General features: G+C 31.0%; 1 protein-coding gene across 1 annotated transcript in view; it reads left to right on the top strand.

Annotated features, from left to right (window-relative positions):
- The window catches only part of LOC109108580 (pleckstrin homology domain-containing family G member 3-like), a 59,084-nt gene that overhangs the window by 21,058 nt on the left and 22,350 nt on the right, over positions 1 to 15,676 (top strand). Inside the window, 1 exon segment of the mRNA XM_042743142.1 lies at positions 11,614 to 12,029. Coding sequence (XP_042599076.1) covers positions 11,614 to 12,029 — 416 coding nt within the window.

Below are 15,676 nucleotides of genomic sequence, written 5' to 3'. Positions count from 1 at the left end.
TTTATGTTTTATACAGGTCTGTACATTTTATTTGGTTAGTTTTATATAACTTTTGTATATACACTTATTTATTTATTTATTTAGTGTTAGGCCTGTATTTTTTTATTGTATTTATTCATTCAAGTTTTATGTAGTTTTTAAGCATGTTTGTAAAAAAAAAAAAAATTCCATTAATTTGTCTGGTTTTATATAACTTTTAATATAGGCCTATTTATTTATTTATTATTATAGGCCTTTAAATTTAGATGTATTTATTTGTTAGTTAGTTTTTGTTGTTGTTGTTGTTTTATATAGTTTTATTATATATATATATATCCTATAATATTATATATATATATGTATATATATATATATATATATAGATATTATATATATATAGACCCGTACATTTTATTTATTCATTCATTTGTTTGTGTGTGTTTGTATAGGCCTGTTTATTTATTTTATATTATTATGTGCTAAATAAACCTTCACATTTATCTATTTATGTTTTATATAATTTTTATATAGGCCTATACATTAATTTATTTGGTATATATTCAGGCCTGTACATGCATACATACCTTTATTAATGGTTTTCGGGTTTTATTAATGTAATTATATAGGGAAAATGTATTTATTTAATTAGGTACTTTAGGTACTAAGTTAATTAATCATAAATAAATAAATTTATGTTTTAGGGCTATGCATTTGTTTTAGTGGCCTATGATTAGTCATTAAGTTTTATAGACCAAATATATTGTTGTCACATTATTATTATTATTATTATTATTATTATTATTATTATTATTATTATTATTATTATTATTATTATTATTATTATTAATAAACACGAGCGATGGCAGAAGTTTAATTTTAGCTGAACTTTCGTCTGAACTTGGTGTGAATGTGAAATGTCCAGGTTCAGGACTGTTGTGCAGCGTGAAGAGCTGTTGATTATTAGACCGCGATGCTTGCGTCTCTCTGTCAGTCTTCAGAAATGGTTTCAGTGATGGTTTCTTTCAGGAGTTGTGTGTTTGCTCTGTGGTTATCTGCAGATCTGACACTACGCCAACCCTGTAATCAAGTCAAATTATACGGTTAGACGCAGAAAGGCACAGGTACGTCTGAAGCGAAGGAGTCCAGGTGAAAACAAAGATCTTTATAATAGACGCCTTCTGTTTTCACAGAATCTGAGACTCTCGGCGGGTAAAAATAGCATGAAAATGTTGTTGATGGCGGTGGAGGTGACGTGTTAATGAGCGAGTGTTTAAAGACACACATTGATTCAGCTGTGCTTTCTCTCTCTCTGTCTCTCTCTCTCTCTCTCTCTCTCTCTCTCTCTCTCTCTCTCTGAACATGTGGCGGCCAAATGGACGAGCTTTATGAGTAAAGTACTGGTTGCTTTCACTTTTGAGCTCTGCTGGGATAAATCTGTTAATGTTATTAAAAATAATCAGGATTCTGTGCTTTTTACATAAGCATTTTATTCTATTTTTAGTTTATTTTAGTTTATTTTTTAATTTATTTGATTTTAATTCAGTTCCATTAAGATGGAAAAAAAAAAAATCCTTAAACATTCCTTTAGAATTTTTTTTTTTTTTGTACTTTTTTTTTTTAGACCCATTTATTTTATATATATATATATATATATATATATATATTACATATATATATATATATATATTTAGGATTAGTTTATGCAGTAGGATCTTTTTTGTTTTTTATATCTTATTAGGATTTATACCAAAATATATTTGAAAAAATCCCTAGAATTTTGGTTTGACAAATGTTTTTCCAGATGCCTGGAAGAACATTTTTATTTTATTGATTTTAATATAATTTTTTTTTTTTTATTATTCATTTTAGATTTTTTTTTTTTTTTTTTTTTTTTTTAGGTCTGAATTTGATATTACTTTGTTTGTTTATTTTTTTTTCTAATTGGTTCCAGAATATCTAAAATATAATTGTAAAAAATCCCATTGCTGTGTGTGTGTGTGTGTGTGTGTGTGTGTGTGTGTGTGTGTGTGTGTGTGTTTGGACGAATGTTTTTTACCAGTGTGAGCAGTTCTAATTTTATTCAAATTATCAGGAATGGTTTTTTTTTATTCTGTGCTTTTTATATAAGCTTTAATTTATTTTTATTTCACTTTTTTTCTTTTAATTTATCTCATTTCATTTTTATTTATTCCCATTGGGGGAAAACATTTTTTTGTTACTCTGATGGTACTATGGTAATTAGTGATGGTAAAATATCAATAGCATAGTTTGGCACTGATATTAATGATAATGATACAAGACAATATTTTGATAGCTCTATATCTTCATATATTCATGAACTTTGTGTAGTTTGAGTGTCTGTGAGGACTGATGTTCTCCGTCAGCAGATATTTCAGTCTCAGTTTAATGAGAGGGTGGATGGTGTGACTCTGATGGTTGGCAGTGGTTCATTTCAAGTAGCTACTAAATAAATTCTCCAGACGACACGCACTGCTTGTGCTTATGCCTCCAGCTCAGTGAAGAGCGTCAGTGTTTCCCAAAGACGTCCGTACAAACTCTCGTTGACTCCTGTGTGTTCTTGCGCTGTACAGTGAAGTTCAAAAACACTAATTACATTTTTTTATTTTATTGTCAACATTAATAGCGCAAGGATTAAAAATGCAAGTGGAAAAACAATTTATTTTTGATTTATTTATGTTTTATTACCAACGAGAAAAGCAGAAGCATTTCAAAAACAAGTAGAAAACACTATATTTAATTTTTTTATTGTATTAATTTTATTAATTTTATTGTCAATGAGAAAAGCACAAGCATTTCAAATGCAAGTTAAAAAACAATTTATTTTAGTTTTATTATTTTTATTGCAAGCTAGAAAAAGCGCAAGCATTTCAAACACAAGCAGAAAACACTACATTTTTAATTTTTCAATTTTATTCATTTTATTCATTTTTATTGTCAATGAGAAAAGCACAAGCATTTCAAATGCAAGTGAAAAAACAATTTATTTTAGTTTTAAACAATAAAATATCAAAAATTCCAGAAAAACAAGCAGAAAACACTATATTTTAAATTTTTAAATTTTATTAATTTTATTAATTTTTGTTGTCAATGAGTAAAGCGCAAACATTTCAAACACAAGTAGAAAACACAGTTTTTTATATTATTTATTATTATTGTCAGTGAAAAAACTGAAACAAAAACATCAACTTAAAAAAAAATAATATATATTATATACAGTAAAAAAAATCACAAGCAAAAAAAGCACAAAAACACATAAGATTAAAAACACATTATTCATCAAATAAAAAATTCTTCGTTGTTACAACTCGCAGGAGAAAATAAATCACTACATAATTACATAATTTGTCATTTGTAGTGGACAACCGATATATCGGCAAGGCCAGCATTCAGCAAATATTTAATTACACAAGCAAATCTTGAATGGTCTGAAAATTTTTATTTCAATACACCTTGCAAACTGAGTCAGATCCAGTTGTGATTATAATTCCCAGAATACTGAGTGCCCTGTTGGTTACAGTGTACTTCCTTTTTAAATATTTGTATTAAATATTGATTTATTTGTGGAAAATACTTTGTCATCTAAAGCATAAATGTTTATTTTACAAATGTATTTTTAATCCATTTTCAAATGATTTCAAATTTCTTAAATGTTAATTAAAATAAATACAATTAAAACCGCCCAACATCCTCCACAAAACATCCCAAAACAAAAAAACAATATCAAAAAAACAATATCGGTTGACCACTAATCATTTGTATATAACACATACACATTACACAAGCCCAAAAATGTATCCAAACACGCAAGTCACACTTTAAAATAAATTGCATTCAGATGCTAGTGTTGTTTATTGTAAAGGAATGTGGGGGGTGCTACCGTGCTCGTCACCAGTGAGTGATTTTATTTTTATTAAAATGATTAGGAATGTTTTAAAATTTTATTTAGGCTTTAATTTGGTTGTTTAAATGTTAGTTCCATGTTAGAGTAGTAACTTTTCTGTGTGTGTGTGTGTGTGTGTGTGTGTGTGTGTGTGTGTGTGTGTGTGTGTGTTATTGACTGGTTTTTACATGCGCTTATGTTTGCGAACATTAATATCACTCTCATAGCAGCTCATGTAGTAGCTGTGTGTCGTGTATCATTTGCATCAGTGACACTGTGTTCACGATCAGATCTGTTAGACGTCTCTGCTCTCTGCTTTGACTATGCAGACGCCGGTTATGGCAGAAGTGCTGATGTGTGGAATTTGCATCAGCTGCTTTTACAGTTTGACTGATGTGAGTCTGACTGTAACTTGTTGGAAGGAAATGTGATGCTTTGAGCCAGAGATCATCAATCCATGTTTTATGTTTTACATGTGCAGCGCCGGTCCTTTATGATTTATAATGTGAAGTTAAATGTAATTTGATGTTGAATTATTTCAAAGAAGACTCTTTTGCTCACCAAGGCTGCATTTATTTATTTAAAAATACTGTAAATACAGTAAAAAAAAATTATAATATTTTTAGAATCTAAAATTAATTTTTTCTATATGAATATCTGTTAAAATATAATTTATTTCTGTGATGCGCAGCTGTATTTTCAGCATCATTACTCCAGTCTTCAGTGTCACATGATCTTCAGAAATCATTCTAATATGATGATTTGCTGCTCAAGAAACATTTACGATTATTATCAATGTTGAACACAGTTCATATTTTTGTGAAAACTATAATAAATTTAATTCTTCAGGATTCGCAGATGAATAGAAAAATCTAAATAACAACTTATAAATGTCACTTTTGCTTTATTTAAATCATAAATGTCTTTACTGTCACTTTTGATCAATTTAATGCATCCCTGCTGAATATTTGTTTTAAATGGTAGTATATACTGAAAAAAACTGGTCAGAAATTGGTTGTAAATTTCATAAATGATTATGAAGAAACAGCACTGAAGTATAAAAGCTAAAATAGTATTTTTTTTTTAAATGCACTCCAAAAACCTATATAATATTTACTACTATGAAAAGTCATTTTTATAGTGTAGATATGGCTACACTATAAAATTTTAAAAGTTATGCATAAGTTATTTAAACGTATGCATAAGTTATACACGCATGCATAAAGTGCATACGTTATGCATAAAAAAAAATGAACGTTTGATTTGATTGTTTTTAAGATACCTAGATTTGATCACATCTTGTTAGAAACTAAATCATTTATTAAATTAATTAGTGAAAAGGTGCAAATGTTGTTTACAAACCTAGATTTGACAATTTATTGTTAAAACTTGAATAATTTATGCAGTTGATAATATCTTGTAATGAAATGTTTTGACTCTTTCCTAAATAAAGTTCTAAAAAGATATAACCAAATCTAGGCGTCTTAAAAAAGCGTGAAAGTTCAGTGCACATTTCATAAGTTTTTCATTGCATAAATGCATAAATTGCATAGGTTATGCATAAAAAAAATGTATGAAATTTAAACGTTTCAGACATTTAAATTTGACTATCTTAATCTTAATTTAGAAAATTGTTTCATTGCATAAGTTAAGGATAAATGCATAAAGTACACGCGTTATGCATAAAATCTTATGTTCGTCACATGCTGTTTTTAGTGATTGCAGCTCTGTTTTGAGCTGTTGCTGTTTCTACCTCCAGTAGATGCTCAGGTGAAGAGGAAGCGTGTTTGTAGCGTCTCTCACACTTATTTCTAAGGATTGAGGAATTCAAGCAATGAAAATCAAACTCTGCGCTCGAGAATCCCTGGAATTCCAGCAATTCCGCCGCAGACGTTTCTGGAAGCGACTCCAGACCGAGACCAGGTTCATGTGAGCGCGGTTTGTTTGCTGATGTTAGCATCATTATCTGGAGCTGTTGTGAATGTGAATACTACACTCACCTTGAGGAGAGTTCATCATTGTTTGTGTTCACAGTCCTGAACTCTCACAGTCAGACAGGAAGGTATGTGGGTTAATGCTTGTTTTGGGCTGGTTTGGTGTGCATAGAGTTGTTTACTGATAAGGGATTGAGCTGAAGTGATCAGTGTTTCGAGTTCCCTCCATACAAGGTGTTGAAATAATCACTTTCATTTACTTCTTGACTAACGCTGTCGAATCAATCCTGTAGATCTTTTCTGACTGCATGGCTCTGTGACTAAAGTGTGGATTTATATATCTGTCACTGAGTCATTCTCGTGGCTGTTCTCTGTCTGTCTGAGCAGATGTGAGTCAGTCGGGATGAGCGTTTGTCATTTGTACGTCATGGATTTCCATTTGAAGGACGGCGTGTTTCAAACCAATGCCTGTGAAGGAATGTTACAGGTGTGTCAAGTGTGTTTGGGTTTCCTGTGTGTGTGTGTGTGTGTGTGTGTGTGTGGAGGTCAGCACACAAACACTGTGTTTAATCATTAGCTCTGTACTAATGAACTGTTGATCATTGCATTGCATTGCATTGCAGTTCTTAGAGTTATAATACTAAGCACTGTAGGTCGGATATAAAATGTCATTTTCAGCATCTTTTGGAAAAAAACACCTAAGTTTCTGAAACAAATTATGATTTTTTTTTTTTTAAATGTACATTTGAATTTAGCGTTTTAAAGACACTTAGGTCTATATTTATAATGATGTCTGAAATTGTTGCAAGAACAAAACAAATTCTGAAAAATTTTGGATTGAAATTGTACACTCGTGCATGTTTATAACGCGTCTAGATTTGACCGTATTTTGTTAGAAATTGGAAAATGTATAAAATTCTTGCAACACTCAAACAGTATTCATCAAATATGAATTTTGAATTGAAATTGTATTGTTTCAACAATTTTATAAATTATTCAATTTTTAAAAAAGGTGTAATCCATAGCCCTCATTTATTAACAATGCATAGAAACGGTTATATACTTTTTCCTACGAATGAAATTTAGAATGATTTCCCAGCTGCACGGCAAAAAAATAGGCTTATCTTACTTAGTATTTTAGTCTTGTTTCTCCTTAAAATATCTAAAAATTCTTAAATCAAGATGCATTTACTATATGAGCAAAAAGATATTTAGTCTTGTTTCCTGGGAGGAAAAAAATCTTAATTAAGTGCATTTTGCTTAAAATAAGCCAGTGGGGTCAGAAAAATAATCTTGTTTTAAGCAAAATTCACTTCATTTACAGTATATTTTTTCCCCAAGGAAGTTTGATCTTGTGACTTTTTGCTTATCTATATTATCTATTAAAAAAAGATTGTGATTTTAACAGTAAAAGACTGTAAAAATGCTACAGTAAAAACCTGTTAACAGTAAGTTTCCATACTATATTCGGTGAATAAATGTAATTACATTTAATGTAATTTTACAGTAAAATACTGTTTTTGGAAGTGAAAAAGAAAAATTCGTTGTATGATTTACAGTGATAAACCATAAACCAACACTCCCAGAATTCCCTGCATGACACTTCATATTTGATGTTTTTTTGTTGTTGTTGTTGTTGTTGTTGAAATAACATTTCTTCTTAGTTTTTTTTTCTAATAACTGTTAATAAATCATGGCCCTGTTTTATTACAAATGATTAGTGTAAAATTCAAGACAAATTTCATAAATTGTTTCAACAGTGTTGTAAATATTCCATTTCTAACATGAAACTGTCAAATCTTAATGCTCATGAGTGTGAAACAATTTATAAAATTTGAATTGAAATTTTACACTCATAAGCATTTTTAAGACTCTAGTTAAAAATGGAACAATTTATATAATTTGTTGAAACACTTAAATTTAAATTGAATTTTTATTGTTTTAACATGATAGGTTAAAAACAGTAAATGTCTCTCATTTCTTGACGTTTCATTGAATATTGTAGTATTATCTTTTCCTTTAGAAAAGCATCTTTATGTTTTTAAAGAACCAGATGCAAAAACCCTATAAAACCAAAAATGCTTCAATAAGAAACCACCTCATTAAGAGTAAGAGGTTGCTGCACAGAAGCACTAAAGAAGCTTTATTTTTAATAGTTTAAATATTTTATTTCTCATATTTGTCATTTGCTCATTTTGCTGCACGCTGCTTTTAATTGCCGTTTATAAGGAAGTGCCTTAATGTCAGGTCAGTCATAAAATTCATACTGTGGCCTCCAGGATATACAGCTGATGAAAAGAGCCATTGTTTTATTTCCATGGAATGTGATGCTTTGCAGTGTTTCTCTTTGTCGTAACTAGTCCCGATGAAGTCATTTAACCCCATACGAACACCTGCAAAGGTTAATCCGCTTAGAAAACTGCTTAAATTTCCAGTTTTGATTCCTTTTGAGTGCTTGTTTCAGCAGGTTTGATAACTCAGGAACCTCTCAGAAGTCTTTCGATTATTAATGTTCCTAAGTAGGTTCATAAATTGTTCCATTTATAAAAATAACTTTTTGAGTCTAGGAATCTTAAAAATGCGTATGAATGTACAATTTCAATTAAAAATGAAAAAATCATTGATTCTTTCATTGTTTTTGACAATTTCATAAACTTTTCCAATTTATGACTAGAAATTGTCAAATCTACTCCAGGTGCCTTAAATTCTTATGAGTGTAAAATTTCAATACAACGTTCATGAATGTTTCAATTTCTAGTAAGAAATTGTCAAATATATGTCTTAATGCCTATAAATATGAACTTTCGATACAAAATTTCATAAATTCATTCATTGTTTCAACAGTTTCATGAATTGTTCCTTTTATAACATTTTTCTTCATAACATATTTCTTCATTCTTGCATCAGTTTTAGCAAGAAATTGTCATATTTAGGTGTCTTAGTTCTTATGATTGTAACATTTCAATATGAATTTCATAAATTCTTTCATTTATTCAGCAATGTGTCCTATTTAAAATTTCAATGCATGTAAAACAACAACAAAAAAGAAGGTCCAGAGTCTTATTTTTGTCTTAATAATTGTTTCTTAACTTTGTAGTTTAAAAACTATATAGATGTCTCATATTTCTTGATGTTTGCCTGTGCATTATAAATCTTTAGCCCTCATTGTTTCGGCTCACAGACTTTAATTCTAAACCTTTCCAGTACGTTGAGAGCTGTGTTTGTTTGTGTTGTGAGTGGAGCGTCTCTATCCGAGCATGAGATGATGAACACACTCTTACCAAAGACAGGAAGGAAATGAGAACTTACTCTTACTAAAGCAGATTTCGACACAACCTGCTGCATAGATCGTATGAATAGTTTCCTTTATGATCGGGACGATGTCATACATGAGTCATGGATTGATAAGATTTGAGTGTGTGGCATTAAACAAAGGCAGGTTCTTATGGTGAGATCACTTTATCATGCATCTACAAGATGAGTTTCTCAAAACCGTATGGGTTTGTGATGACGTAATGTTTCAGGAAACATTACACTGTGTAGCAGCCGCTCTAAAGGACCGCAGTTTCCCAGGCTGTTATGCCTAATATTGTCTATTTTTGTCATTGTGAAAACTCTAACCGCTGGTTTATTTCAGTACTGATGCTTTAACAATTCTCTTTCTGGTTCAGATTCTATTAGTGATTCTTTTAGAAGGTTTAATATGTTAAGAAACTCTCTAAACGATTCATTGAATGAGTCACCTGACTGATTCAAACGGTTCACTCAAGAAGTCCAGACTCTTGAACAAACGACTCTTATGAACAAATCCTTCAGTGAATCAATCAAAAAGATTCAACACTGCAAAAAAGCTGTTCTTACTCTGTATTTTTTGTTTTTACAGTACAAAATATCTACTAAACTTTCTTAAATTAAGATTAATTTACTTTTTAATTAACTTGTTTTCTGAAACAATGATCCACATGAAGTGAGTTTGTGCTTTAAACGAGAAATATATGCCAAAGGAGTAAAAAATAAAAACAATTAACTTAATTCAAAAGGAATTTATTTTTTGACTCTATTAGCAGATATTTTTCTTGTTTTAAGCCTAAATTAACTTGTTTTAAGCTTAAATTGACCCCATTTTTAACGATTTCTCATCAAACAAGACTTAATATCTTGATTCAAAAGGTAAATATTTAGTTATATTTATTTTGTTTGATGAGAAATCATTAAAATGGGGCTAACTTAAGCTTAAAACAAGAAAAATAAGCTATCTGCTAAAAACAAATTAATCTGTTTTTCTTTTGAAAAGTTTTTTTTTTTTCAGATGTTTTGCTTGTTTAAAGCAAAGAAAAAAATTGATCTTTTTTTTTCAGACTCTCGTTTTGCATCACAAGTAAATGCATCTTTTTAGAATATTTCTACATTTGTAACGGAAAACCAGGCAAATATTGAGCATCACTTTTTGCATTGTTGTGAGTCTTTTTTGATTGACTCCTTAAAGAACCGGTTCAAAAGAGTCATTTGTTCATGAATCAGACTACATTAGTTTTGCATGTATCCAGTGATGACTGCGCAATCCGTAATGTCTGTTTATTGACTTGTTTTTCTACCACAATAACTAATTCGTCACATAACTCTAGTTTAATAACTTGAGTATGACGTCAGCCTGTGACCCTAAAATCAATCCGTCCGACGGTCTCCAATAGATTGTCCTTTATTTCCTGCCTCTCCGGATTTTCGTTTCCAGCCAACATTCATCGTTCCAGAGGATTTCATGTCAGTGTGAAGAGCAGGAATCAGGGCATGTCAAAAAGCATTTCAGAAAATCAACTTACAGTAAACCACAACAGCGTACAGGGTTTCTGGGAAGTAAAGTAGCTCCAAGAAGCAGTCAAAGACAATATAAAGACAATATAAATGTTGATTACCACCGTTTTTATAGTAAATTTGTATTTGACATTATTATTATTATTAGTCAAAGAAGTAATGATATTAATAGTAATAGTAAAACAATTTATTTAGGTTTTTTAAGGAATATCAAACCATTGTTTTGTCCATGTTTTAATTTAAATCTTAAACCATTGTTGTGCAACACTTTGGCAAAAAATAAAAGGATTTATTAAATTTTACATTTACTTACATTTTTAAAAGTTTACTAAATTGTTAGTATTATAAATTGATTTTACCACCGCCTTTGATCCAGGTCTAGTCATGCAAAGAAAAATAGTGTGAAACCAGCAGGAAATAAAAAAAATAAAATGATACATAGGTGCACTTCTTTTTAATTTAATTTTTAATTTTAAGAACGAGCACAAGAGTCAAACACCTCCATGTTTACATAGAAAAAAACTATAGAAAAGCAGCATAATCGAACAAAACCTCTGAAGAACTACTACTGTATGTCTGATATTTCATGTTTGCATTTTTGCATTTACATTTATAGTTAATAATAGCCTGCTTCTGTTATACCTTCAGTAATTTTGAATTTGAGTTACCTTTTTTTTTCTTTAAAGCATTTTCCTCGTGTTATTTCTGAACACATATGTATAAAATGTATAATTTTCTTTAACTAAAGGGTTACTTGAAGTTGCTTGAATCATGTTGTAGATACATTTTCAAGTTGACTAGTTAAAAATCGTAAGAAATCGAGAATCTGCAAACGTTCAGAATTTTTTGCCAAATCCTCTAGCACTAGTAAATTTTAAATGAATTGACAAAAACCACAACAATAATTATAAAAAAGTTATAATATCACACCAAAATAAAAAAAAATTAATTCAGCAAGCAAAGTAAAATCGTTTTGTTTGTCTCCAGCAGAATGTCATCGTCTGTCTACCGGTTCATCTGTGGGGAGTCCGGATCCACGGGCCGCAGACTGCTGCTCTCTGTCCAGCTCTGAGCCTTCAGAGGACGGCCGGCCGGTCAGCACCGTGTCCACCGTCTCGTCCGAGTCGTCTGTGGAGAGCAACAGTGGCTCTGTGACAGCGCCGTCCGCGGGAGCCGATATCGGCCTGGAGCTCAGTCCTCCGGAGGCTCCCTCAGGTCCTCCAGATCTGCTCGGCTTGGACTGGCCAGTTGAAGAACCGGCGGTCACTGCACCAGACCCTCCGTCGCCGTTCGCATCCGTCACAATGGCGCCAAACCCTCAGCTCACACACGTGGATCGTGTGGTCATGGAGATTATCGAGACGGAGCGGATGTACGTCAGGGATCTGCGCAGCATCGTAGAGGTGAGAAACATTAGATGTAAACTGCTGTGGGTTCTGATTCATAAATGTTCTTGTGTCTCATAGTGTTTGCTCAAAATTGGAACAGTTTCAGAAAATGATTGAAATTAAAAAATTCTAATTGTTTGTTAATATTTTTTTAATGTTTTGAAAAAAAGTCTGACCAAGGCTGCATTTATTTGTTTAAAATACAGTAAAAATGTGAAATATTATTACAATTTAAAACAGCTGTTTTCTATGTGAATCTCTCCATTACTCCAGTCTTCAGTGTCACATGATCTTCAGAAATCATTCTAATATGATGATTTGCTGCTCAAGAAACATTTCTGATTATTATCAATGTTGAAAACAGCTGTGCTGCCCAAAATTAATTTTATTTAAAATAGAAATGTTTTGTAAAAAAAAAAATAATAATAATAATGCATCCTTGCTGAGAGATAGTATAAGTTCTTTAAAAAAAGTAAAAGTTCTGCATGTATGTGTGACCCTGGACCACGAAACCAGTAATAAGGGTCTTTTTTTTTTTTGATTTATGCATCATCTGAAAGCTGAATAAATAATCTTTCATTGATGTATGGTTTGTTAGGAGGACAATATTTGGCCGAGATACAACTATTTGAAAATCTGGAATCTGAGGGTGCAAAAAAAAAAAAAATTAATATTGAGAAAATCATCCTTAAAGTTGTCCAAATGAAGTTCTTAGCAATGCATATTACTAATCAAAAAAGTTTTGATATATTTACAGTAGGAAATTTACAAAATATCTTCATTGAACATGATCTTTACTTAATATCCTCATGATTTTTGGCATTAAAGAAAAATCGATAATTTTGACTCATACAATGTAATTTTGGATATTGATACAGATATACCTGTGTTACTTATGAATGCTTTTGTCCTCCAGGGTCACATATAAGTATAAGTATTTTCATAAAAAAAAAAAAAAAAAAAAAAAATGCAGGAGTGCTTGTTGCAATCCATTCTGGTATGGCTTTATCCATAACAGATACATGTGATGCTGCCTTAGAGTTTGTTAGGGAAATTTTGATGCCTAAGAGTGCTGACTATGTAGAAGCTTCACTAGAAAGCATTCTTCTACATGTCCAATAAAGACACAACAGATCACATCACACACACCACAACCATCATCAACAACAACCAACCACTTCCTGTAACGTTACCAGACTCAAACAGACAGATGGTGTTCGTCACACTTCTGCTGAACACCCAGAATGCCATGCTTTAAAACAACAACAACAACAATAAACTGCACGACTAATAAGACAATAAACAGCACTACAAACAACACACCACTAACTTTTGAACATGCACAACACCTCAACCATGTTGTTTTCCTAGTCGTTTCCCACTCAGGGTGGAGTGCTGTGTTAGCAGGATGTCTTGCTGCTGAACACGGGAATTCCTCGAGTTTGTAGGTTTTCACAGGTGTCACTCCTCAAGCACCTTCATATGCCTTATGCACGACTTTCCATCCTCGAAAATTGCATTGCTGACCGTCTCCAACACACATAATGCAGTCTTGATAAGTAAACTTGAGCTGCATGTGTGTTTCTAAAGTTAGACCTCATTAGATACTTTCTTCTATCTCTAAGGCAGCATAGCATGCATCTGTTGGGAAATCCCATAATGCATTGTCATCTCAGTGGAAAGAATGCAATGCAGGTGGCATAATTTTATTTTTTGGTCCAAATTTGACACTTTTCACTTTTCATCTGCAACAACCGATTATATTTACATTAATACTTTTTGAGAATCCCTTACTCTTGCTTAGAATAACTGGCCGATATTAAAATATAACAGAATAAAACCCACCAATAATTAAATCTCTAAATAAAAAAACAAAAGCAAGTGATATTTAAGTTTCTTAATAGAACAAGACAGACCATCAAGACCAACCCATATTTAAATATCGTAATAAAACAAATCCAAGCGATACTTAAATCTCTTATTAAAACCAAGATGACCAAAATTTAATTATCTTAATGAAAAAAAAAACATATTTGAAAATCTTAATAGAACAGAACCAACCGATATTTAAATCTCTAATTAGAACAGAAATGACCAATATTTAATTATCTTAATAAAACAAAACCAACCAATATTTAAATCCCTATTTCAAAACTGACCAATATTTACATTTCTAAACAGAACAAAACAGACCATCCATTTGATCTCTAATTTTAAAAAAAGCCTACCGATATTTAAATATCTTAATAGAACAAACTAACCAATATTTAAATCTCTAATTAAAACAGAAATTAATAGAACAAAACAGACCATCTGTTACAGCTCTTATTAAAACAAAACCAACCAATATTTAAATCTTTAATTGGAACAAAACCAACCAATATTTAAATCTTTAATTAGAACAAAACTGACGATATTTAAATTTCTAATTAGAACAAAACCAACCGATATTTAAATCTTTAATTAGAACAAAACTGACGATATTTAAATTTCTAATTAGAACAAAACCAACCAATATTTAAATCTTTAATTGGAACAAAACTAATGATATTTAAATCTTTAATTGGAACAAAACCAACCGATATTTAAATCTTTAATTGGAACAAAACTAACAATATTTAAATCTCTAATTAGAACAAAACCAACCGATATTTAAATCTCTAATCGGAACAAAACCAACCGATATTTTAATCTTTAATTAGAACAATACTGACCAATATTTAAATGTTTTAATAGAACAAAAACAATCGATATTTAAGCTTCTTTATAGAACCAAGCAGACCATCTGTTAGATCACTAATTAAAACAAAACCAACTTATATACACATCTAATAAGAAAAAAAAAAACCAACAATGTTTGTCTTTTAATAGAACAAAAACGACAGATCTCTAATTTCTAACCAACCGATATTTACATTTCTTAACACCGAATTATCTTAAAAGAATAATATCAACTAATATTCAAACCTCTAAACAGAACAAAACCATCAACATTTGAATCTCTTAATTGTTTTTGATTGCTCAGACATGTGGCATTGATAAATGTGCTAGACAACACTATACATACACTATAATTATATCTAAATCCAGAGGATCACTTGCATCATCGTTATATATTGTCATAAAACTTGCTCTATGCTGAAGCACAAAGCCATTATAGACATAACCGTATGAAATATGACTTGTAAAGGGTGTTTTTTACCTGAAAGGTTGGGAGTCAGTCTTCCTGTTTGAAAGTGCCTTTTACTTCGTTATGAGGTGCATTATGGGTCTGAGGGAGCATTTTGAAGGGTATTAAATAAGGCTCATAATTGGGCTCCGGTGAGCCGTGTGTTTCTCACAGCTGCGTTGGAAGTCAGAAACTGATGTCATATGTTTCCAGGATTGTCTGGGAACTTGAAATCGGAGTGCCTTTGGGTTCTTGAATGTGTTGCAGTTCTTAGTTTAGCTCCCTAAATAATCTAATACACTTCCTGTGCACTTTATGAAGACCTCCGTTTTGTGTGTTTTTTTTTTTTGTTTTTTTTTTTTTTTTAGTGCCTTAGGGTCTTTTTCTTGTTGTTAGGTTTTACTCTGATGTCATTGTGTATTATATGTGGATTGCTCAGCACTTTGGATTACATTTGTACCTGTAAAGTGCTTAATAAAAAAGATGAATGAAC

The sequence above is a fragment of the Cyprinus carpio genome, chromosome B17, assembly GCF_018340385.1.
Source record: "Cyprinus carpio isolate SPL01 chromosome B17, ASM1834038v1, whole genome shotgun sequence".
NCBI lineage: Eukaryota > Metazoa > Chordata > Actinopteri > Cypriniformes > Cyprinidae > Cyprinus > Cyprinus carpio.
This window is presented reverse-complemented; position numbering and strand designations above follow the sequence as displayed.